The sequence below is a fragment of the Crinia signifera genome, chromosome 3 (genome assembly GCF_055691185.1).
Source record: "Crinia signifera chromosome 3, ASM5569118v1, whole genome shotgun sequence".
Taxonomy (NCBI): Eukaryota; Metazoa; Chordata; class Amphibia; order Anura; family Myobatrachidae; genus Crinia; species Crinia signifera.
The window spans coordinates 244,795,081-244,804,833 of NC_139219.1; the positions used below are offsets into that span (position 1 = coordinate 244,795,081).

The 9,753-nt window shown below is 43.8% G+C and overlaps 1 protein-coding gene across 1 annotated transcript in view; it reads left to right on the plus strand.

Annotated features, from left to right (window-relative positions):
- The window catches only part of LOC146064363 (complement C3-like), a 32,407-nt gene extending 22,961 nt beyond the window's left edge, over positions 1-9,446 (plus strand). Inside the window, exons 10-15 of the mRNA XM_083177785.1 lie at positions 2,454-2,559; positions 4,759-4,848; positions 5,316-5,399; positions 6,449-6,532; positions 8,276-8,411; positions 9,259-9,446. Of these exons, the coding sequence (XP_083033911.1) occupies positions 2,454-2,559; positions 4,759-4,848; positions 5,316-5,399; positions 6,449-6,532; positions 8,276-8,411; positions 9,259-9,400 (642 nt within the window). The 3' untranslated portion in view covers positions 9,401-9,446. The remainder of the gene's footprint in view (positions 1-2,453; positions 2,560-4,758; positions 4,849-5,315; positions 5,400-6,448; positions 6,533-8,275; positions 8,412-9,258) is intronic.
- Positions 9,447-9,753: the final 307 nt, after the last annotated feature.

A 9,753-nucleotide genomic window follows, 5' to 3' on the forward strand; every position in this document is an offset into this window, starting at 1 on the left:
TTATGGTATTCAGCGCAAACAAAATAAGCAAAAAACTTATTTAAGCAAAAAAAAATTTTTAACACATGCGGTGCCACAATAACTAATAAATTATATCAGATGTATTATGCCTCAAAATAGCCAGTAAAGAACTGCCTCATCATACGTCATATAAATGACCAAATCACTTATACAGTATATACATATAATAGACATACATTTTAAAAAACTACAGAGGGGAGAGGGAAGAAAAGAGCGAAAAATGGGGACTACTATATAATGAACACAAACTGCTTTTGTACACCAATAGTCTCATCCCAAGACTATATCAATTTGTGAAAAATAGAATAGAAAAAATAGAGAAAATGACATTCGCTGCATTGTCAAAAAAGATTCCTTTCAAAGGAACACATTATAGCTTATCTGTTCATTGAGGCCCCGAGGGGCAACAGTCCCCAAGTCATAAATCCAACGGGCTTCTTTTTGATGAAGCTTTCTACTTCGATCTCCACCGCGGAGTAGAGGAGGAACATAGTCAATTAGCATGCATCTCAGACTCGCCACTGAATGTCCCATTGCTAAAAAATGTTTTGCCACAGGTTTATCCGACTTTTTCTGTTCCAAAGCCTGTCGGATTGACAAGCTTGTCAATCCGAAGTAGAAAGCTTCATCAAAAAGAAGCCCGTTGGATTTATGACTTGGGGACTGTTGCCCCTCGGGGCCTCAATGAACAGATAAGCTATAATGTGTTCCTTTGAAAGGAATCTTTTTTGACAATGCAGCGAATGTCATTTTCTCTATTTTTTCTATTCTATTTTTCACAAATTGATATAGTCTTGGGATGAGACTATTGGTGTACAAAAGCAGTTTGTGTTCATTATATAGTAGTCCCCATTTTTCGCTCTTTTCTTCCCTCTCCCCTCTGTAGTTTTTTAAAATGTATGTCTATTATATGTATATACTGTATAAGTGATTTGGTCATTTATATGACGTATGATGAGGCAGTTCTTTACTGGCTATTTTGAGGCATAATACATCTGATATAATTTATTAGTTATTGTGGCACCGCATGTGTTAAAAAATTTTTTTTGCTTAAATAAGTTTTTTGCTTATTTTGTTTGCGCTGAATACCATAATAATTATGGTTAAAAAGTGACAGTCTTGCGTTCCAATACTTTGGAACGCATGACACCTCCGTTTGTTATGAAGAGATTCCAGTAACATATTTTGCCCAACTATTTTTATGTTGATTGCTTGTCAGGGCTCTGGCAGGCATAACGTTTTGTTATTATTCCCATATTGGCATCTTTTGGTTATTTTTGCCGTTTTTCGTGTTGGTGCATGCGTTCCAGCGCTTTGGAACGCATGGCACTTCCTGTGTATATCTTTCATAGTGCCTAATGGCGCGCGTGCGTGCGCTCCAGGGCTCTGGAACGCATGACACTTTCTCAATTGTTCCATAGCGCCTGAGGCGCGCGTAACTTCCGTGATTGGCATGCGTTCCAGGGCTCTGGAACGCACGCTACTTCCGGTATCGCGCTGTTAGCTTATTTTGGTTTTTTGCTTCCTGGATTTCTTCTTAGCGCCAGAGGCGCGCGTCACTTCCGTGATTGGCGTGCGTTCCAGGGCTCTGGAACGCACGCTACTTCCGGTATCGCGCTGTTAGCTTATTTTGCTTTTTTCTAGTGTGTTTTTAGACACATGCGGCCACAATTATATACAGTCACTAATCGCCACTATATCTGGCGACACATATTTGAATACACCAGGCTAATTGTATATACATGGTGCTTTTGGCCACTTCCTGCATTGAGTTGTGGCAGGAAGAGGGAGTGTTTGCTAATCAGCACCTGTGTGCTATAAATGGCCAGTGGAGAAGCTGTTTGGTTACACTGCCTTGTGCCTCCAGTCCTTTGGATACTTGCTGTCTTGACAAAGGTCCCTGTTGAGGATCGAAACGTCGACTCCAGCTATGACTGAATAAAAGTTTTTTGCTTCAACCCTGAAAAATTGCCTATGGTGAGTGCCTGCTTCTACAAAACTGTTATATATATATATATATATATATAGATAAAAACAATAGTATAAAAATTATGTAGAGAATTCTCTAGAGAATGAAAAAAGAGGGTGATTTTCTTAAAAATATATGCATATAATATATAAAAAAAATATAAATGTAAAAATATTTATATGAGTTCCAGCTTTAACAGAGAGGTAAGTAATATTTCCATGATGCCAATATTGTATAATTACCAGACTTGAAAGTTTAGAGTATCGGTCATGAGGTAGCCCACCCTTATGGAACTGAGTTCAGAATACACAAGTAAAATAGTAGCAATGGCGGCCAGAAAATGGCGATGGCGCTTCACATATCCATCCGTGGCACTGTGGCTGTGACTGAGCGTGGCTATATCTGTAATTTGTGTTTTAGGTCACAATACCAATCCTTGACTTTTATATCATTACGTCCTCAGGTATCCCACAAAGAGGAGGACTGTGTAAAGTTTAATCTCTACCAGTACTTTGAAGTTGGTCTTATCCAGCCAGCGTCTGTCACAGTGTATGACTATTACTCCCCAGGTAAGGGCTTATCCAGCCAGCGTCTGTCACAGTATATGACTATTAATCCCCATGTAAGGGCTTATCCTGACAGTGTCTGTCACAGTGTATGACTATTACTCCCCAGGTAAGGGCTTATCCAGCCAGCGTCTGTCACTGTGTATGACTATTACTCCCCAGGTAAGGGCTTATCCAGCCAGCGTCTGTCACAGTGTATGACTGTTACTCCCCAAGTAAGGGCTTATCCAGCCTGCGTCTGTCACAGTGTATGACTATTACTCCCCAGGTAAGGGCTTATCCAGCCAGCGTCTGTCACAGTGTATGACTGTTACTCCCCAAGTAAGGGCTTATCCAGCCTGCGTCTGTCACAGTGTATGACTATTACTCCCCAGGTAAGGGCTTATCCATCCAGCGTCTGTCACAGTGTATGACTGTTACTCCCCAGGTAAGGGCTTATCCATCCAGCGTCTGTCACAGTGTATGACTGTTACTCCCCAGGTAAGGGCTTATCCAGCCAGCGTCTGTCACAGTGTATGACTATTACTCCCCAGGTAAGGGCTTATCCAGCCAGCGTCTGTCACAGTGTATGACTATTACTCCCCAGGTAAGGGCTCATCCATCCAGCGTCTGTCACAGTGTATGACTATTACTCCCCAGGTAGGGGCTTATCCAGCCAGCGTCTGTCACAGTGTATGGCTATTACTCCCCAGGTAAGGGCTTATCCAGCCAGCGTCTGTCACAGTGCATGACTATTACTCCCCAGGTAAGGCTTATCCAGCCAGCGTTTGTCACAGTGTATGTCTATTACTCCCCAGGTAAGGGATTATACAGCCAGCGTCTGTCACAGTGTATGACTATTACTCCCCAAGTAAGGGATTATCCAGCCAGCGTCTGTCACAGTGTATGACTATTACTCCCCAGGTAAGGGATTATCCAGCCAGCGTCTGTCACTGTGTATGACTATTACTCCCCAGGTAAGGGCTTATCCAGCCAGCGTCTGTCACTGTGTATGACTATTACTCCCCAGGTAAGGGCTTATCCAGCCAGCGTCTGTCACAGTGTATGACTATTACTACCCAGGTAAGGGATTATCCAGCCAGCGTCTGTCACTGTGTATGACTATTACTCCCCAGGTAAGGGCTTATCCAGCCAGCGTCTGTCACAGTGTATGACTGTTACTCCCCAGGTAAGGGGTTATCCAGCCAGTGTCTGTCGCAGTGTATGACTATTTCTCCCCAGGTAAGGGCTTATCCAGCCAACGTCTGTCACAGTGTATGACTATTACTCCCCAGGTAAGGGCTTACCCAGCCAGCGTCTGTCACGGTATATGACTATTACTCCCCAGGTAAGGGCTTATCCAGCCAGCGTCTGTCACAATGTATGATTATTACTCCCCAGGTAAGGGCTTATCCAGCCTGCGTCTGTCACAGTGTATGACTATTACTCCCCAGGTAAGAGCTTATCCTGCCAGCGTCTGTCAGTGTATGACTATTACTCCCCAGGTAAGGGCTTATCCATCCAGCGTCTGTCACAGTGTATGACTATTACTCCCCAGGTAAGGGCTTATCCATCCAGCGTCTGTCACAGTGTATGACTATTACTCACCAGGTAAGGGCTTATCCAGCCAGCGTCTATCACAGTGTATGACTATTACTCCCCGGGTAAGGGCTTATCCAGCCAGCGTCTGTCACTGTGTATGACTATTACTCCCCAGGTAGGGGCTTATCCAGCCAACGTCTGTCACAGTGTATGACTATTACTCCCCAGGTAAGGGTTTATCCAGCCAGCGCCTGTCACTGTGTATGAGTATTACTCCCCAGGTAAGGGCTTATCCAGCCAGCGTCTGTCATAGTGTATGTCTATTACTCCCCAGGTAAGGGATTATACAGCCAGCGTCTGTCACAGTGTATGACTATTACTCCCCAGGTAAGGTTGTAAGAAAGGGGGTTTTCTGGGCACCTGGACCCTCTGCATTTGACTTTGTTCTCCAATACAAATAATATGACCATTAAGAAATTAGCTTATGTAAGGTATTCAATCCCCAACGCTATTTCCAACGGGGGGAATACCGGTGGGCGCCTATTCAATGCTGTCTTGCCCGAGCCCAGCGACTTGCGGTCGAGCAAAGCTAAAAATGAGCCAGGGTCACGGCTGTCGGGACGGACTGACAATTGTGACCCGGGATTGAAGACCCTCTAAGTATTTTTTTCCTTTTGACAGAAAACCGCTGCACTAAATTCTACCACGTGGATGAGGACAGTAAGCTACTGGGTCGGATCTGCCAGGGAGAGCTGTGCCGCTGTGCTGAAGGTAACATACAGGGTAGAACATTGCTCTGGGCATCTAACTGTAAATCGTACATTATATAGTCCAGAAGTTCTAATGATGTGTTTACATTTACACAGTACTTTTTTGATACATAATTATTTTTAAACCCAGTGGACAACGTGCTGCAAAACGCTGTCAATTAAAGCACCGAACCTACGGACTTAAAGTTAACACAAATTCATAATAAATGCCCATGCTTTACACAGACAGAGCTAGTACATAGGAGGAACAAATAATCAACATACACTCATTATACCATTCACTGCCACCTACTAATACTACATAAAGCAGCAGAATATGTACAGGCTTGCGGAGCATTGGGAAGCCAGGGATATGTTATGAATGGGGTTCCATAAAGGGACCTCAGACAGGAATTTCTGTCTAATTAAATACAAAGTACTTAGCCAAAATTTACCTCCATACTGATGACTTTATCTCTTGTGTTGCAGAGAATTGCTTTATGCAGCAGCAATTACAGAATATTAATGCCAATAAACGATTTGAAAAAGCGTGTGACGTGGCCGTGGACTATGGTAAGATCATGATCATATGGTATAATATATAATATATTATATAATGTAACAGCCGGAAACCAGCCGTTCCCTCTCAGGGGCAAATTTACTAAAGCTTCTGAAAATTAAAAGTCGGAACCAATGAGATTCCGTCTATCATTTTCTTAGAAGCAGTAGATAAATAATAGCTAGAATTTAATTGGTTGCTATGGGCAACATCCCCACTTTATACTTTTAAAAGCTTTAGGGGTATTCAGTCTGGGATTCCGACTGTCAGAACATCCCAACAGTCGTAATGCTGGGCCGTTTTTTTTGTTTCTTCCGACTGTAATTTGACAGCCGGAATGCAATGTTCCAGCTGTTGAGTGTCGGAAAGTCCGGGGATTGGGGAAAATGGCAGCGGATTGGTGAAAAACTTCCCTTCAATGATGGCAGCATTGAATAGGTGAGTACCGATATTTCCCCTGTCTTGAAATATCGGCACAGATTGAATACCCCCTTAGTAAATTTACATAGTAACTTAGTTACATACAGGTGGAGCCCCTCTCATTTAGCCCCAGTGCTCGCCAGAATGTCCCCACTGGCGAGCTTTGGCTGAGAGGGACTGCATCAGACTGGGATGCACAGGCGTCTCACACACATGCACGTCCCAGTCACTCAGCGGCGGAAACCCTGCCCGTCTCCGCTTCAGGGAGACAGGCAGGGTTAGCTAGGGTGCTGGGGGGGGGGGGCGGCGGTGACTGACGGGACTGGCGGCGGGAAATGACGGGGAGCGTATTGTGCACGCTCCCCCTTTTGATGGGTGGCGGGGCCTGGCAGATGGTGGGGCCTGGGGGCTGGCGATAATGAGAGGGGCTCCACAGGATCCACTCCTGTTGATCCACATATTCTATGATTGGAAACCACAAGCACTTTTATTACATTGGCCATAAATAATTTGAGTTGAAACCCCAACCCAAGACACCTTTGCAAGGCACAGTTTGGAAGCCATTGACCCTTGGCTGTGATAACCGTATGACAAGTTATAAAAAGTTAATCTCATTGCAAGTGTTCTATTTTTCCCCCCACAGTCGTCAAGACCAAGCTCACTGCCATAGAGCACAAGGACAGTTACGACACCTATGTGATGACTATTGTTGAAGTCATTAAAGAAGGTAAATAAACCACAACACATGGTTCTCTGATTTCTTCTCATTCCCCTCTATGGAACATGGGAACCATATGACATAGATGGAATATGACCTCATGATGCTCCAGGCTATATGCTGGTTGGGCCGCCATCCAAGCTAAAATTATACAAAAAGAAAATGAAAAAAAAAATATCAGAAAAGTAGTTGAGGGTAATCTGGGCCCCTAAGTGACACTCGTTGCTAGGCAGGAGCTTCCCCAACATGGATTGGGCCGATTGAGCTTGGTTTTTAGTTCTAAGAAGATGGTGTGTCACTAGTGTTGCTGTATTGATTAAGATAGACCAATTCAGAAATGTCATGGAGTACTGGGCGGTGATTGGGAGGTGGCCAGTAGCAGATGCAAAAAGATCAGTTGTATTGGCATGTTATGGAATTGGCAGTGACTGTGGCTGCACACACAGATGCACAGGCATAGGAGGCAATAGAAACTTCACCTGCCATAGGACTGGCGCACATATCAACTATGAGACCGGTGGTGCTGTATAAGAATGCACCAATCAGGATTACTATAATTGTTGGTGTCTCGGTCCTTGCACATTTGGCCGCACAAGTGAAGAAGTGTGTAGGAGTATTTGCATAGGGTCTCAGACGTGCCAATAAACACTGCTGAGGGCATTTCCAGGCGACTCAGAACCAGGCCCAACTGTTCTTTCATTAAATTACGCATATTATTGAGAGATGCAAATTGACAGGACCACCACCACCCGTGAAGCCTTCACATATATACTGCATGTTTAGTAACTAGTCCCGCTCCCTACACCTTGGGTTCCATTATCAGGAAGGCCGTCAGTTGGGTTATTGTCCCTCTCTAGTTCTGCTCTAGATGTTCTCTCTGCATCTATCAGAGAATAGGAAGAGAAAGAACATACTGGAGTATAGGGAGAGGTCTGGTGTATATTTTAGGACTGTGGGAGGAAACCCACGCAAGCACTGGGAGAATCTACAAACTCCGCACAGTTAGGGCCATGGTGGGAATTGAACCCATGACCTCAGCACTGTGAGGCACCATTACACCATCTGTACTGCATTAATGGAATGGAAGTGTAAAGGGAGATAAGATCAGAGATGTAAATGGGAGAGGAGTGGGTGAGGGATTTGTAAGGGAGTGTGAGGAGCTTGAATTGGATTCGGAAGGGGAAGAGGAGCCAGTGTAGAGCCCACAAGAGAGGGAAGGTGGACATACTGTAGTACGTTTGGAAATAATATGAGCCGGGCAGCAGCATTGAGGATAGATAGGGATGCAGAGGGGAATGTCTGTGTCAGGGATTCCACATAGGAGAATATTACAGTAGTCCAGTCTGGAGGTGACCGGTGAGTGGATGAGGGTTTCGGTAGCACAGAGCGTTCAATTAGAAAGATGTATCTTTATTAAATAGCCAAGGTTTCACAATAAGCAGTGTCCATCTTGTCATAGAACCACCTCCTGTATTGTAATATATTCACAAAGTGGTGGATTATTGTAATAAAACATGAGCATGGACGGTTACTACAACATATTCCTCTATGGAATGGAAAAACATTTATTTAAACCCTTGAAATATGAATAAATCAATAAATGGAACATGGTCTACATTTTCCTTCTCAATCCCGAAGGTATGAGACCTCTGTCAGCTGGAGGGAGTGTGGGCTTTTATTGTTCTTATTCTGTTTTGTCTTCTGTACGGTTATGGAGATCCGCGGTCACACGTCACTGTTTTCCAATCCTAGGCACAGAACTGAATATTATGGGCAAGAACCGCAATTTTATCAGTCACAAAAAATGCCAAAAAGCCTTAGACCTGAAAGAAGGACGAGAATACCTGGTCTGGGGCGTGAGTAAAGATCTCTGGAACACGGGTCCTGAGTAAGTATCACTAAAGGCAAAAGTGCCCCCGCCCCTATTTCCAACATGTATATTTAATGTAAATGTTATTTTTTTAAGTATACTTATGTTGAACATACGGAAGAAAAAAGCGGCACGCCCGTCACCTCATGCTAATTCTACAGCTGCCCCGGAGTTCTACTACAGTATATACATACCCTACTGTATAGCCTACTGTGTATTGCAAACTGTGTATTGTCAGTATTATATTTGTAACTGACATTGAGAGAATGGCATGCTAGGACAGAGCAGAGTAACACATTCATCACTCAAGTTACATCACCTTCTGCAGCCAGATCACAGTCATACACATATTGCACATCTCACATTCTCCATTATCTGGACTTGCATCTCATCTTCACCTAACCAATTATTTAGTCACCTGACCAATTATTTAGTCACCTGACCAATTATTTAGTCACCTGACCAATTATTTAGTCACCTGACCTATTAGTTAGAAAAGCTCCACCCTACCTGGGGCTGCGGCAATCTAGAGACGGTTCAGGTCAGAGAAAAAAACATATCACCCAGCTGGCCAACTCTCACAGCCCCATGGGAACTGCCTGGGCGGAACCATGCACCAAAGCTCCACCTTTATTCTGCTAAATCTCTAATGACTGTGAAAGAGAGGGGAGGGAGGGTAATTTTGTTACTGGCTGCAAGGTACATTAGAAGAATGTGGGGAAGGTGCTCACTCTTCCCAGGACTGCAGGGGACTACCCTGAAAATCATGAGTTCCCTGCAGGATCTGGAGAAAGAGGACAATATGTACTACAGTATTAGTATAGTGTTTTACTTTCACTAATATTATTATCTTATCTTCCTACAGGTTTTCTTACATGATTACAAAGGACACGTGGATTGAGGTTTTTCCAGATAACAGGGAATGTCAGAAGCCTGAGAACAGAGACCGATGTGAGGAATTATTGAGCTTTGCAGAAGAGTTGGTGGACCGCGGTTGTGCCCAGTAAATCACCACAGTTTTTATTTCTACAAGTCTGATTTTCTATAATAAAATGATTCCTTCTCTATTGTTGCCTTCTATTGTATATGAAGCACGCACCAGGCAGGTGCTGAATCCAAACCTAAACCAGGATTCTGGAACACACCGGTTCTCCCAGAGAGGTCAGATAATACTGTTTCACTAATGCGTTTCACTACTGGCTGTAGCTTTATCAAAGTTTCATCACCTTTGATAAAGCCACAGCCAGTAGTGAAACGCATTAGATGTTTCCTCAATCTTGGACAGACTGCTTGTTTCACTTTGGACTGTCTATACCATCTGGGTCAATTTGACCATTACCTCAAGTGTGGGAACCAACTG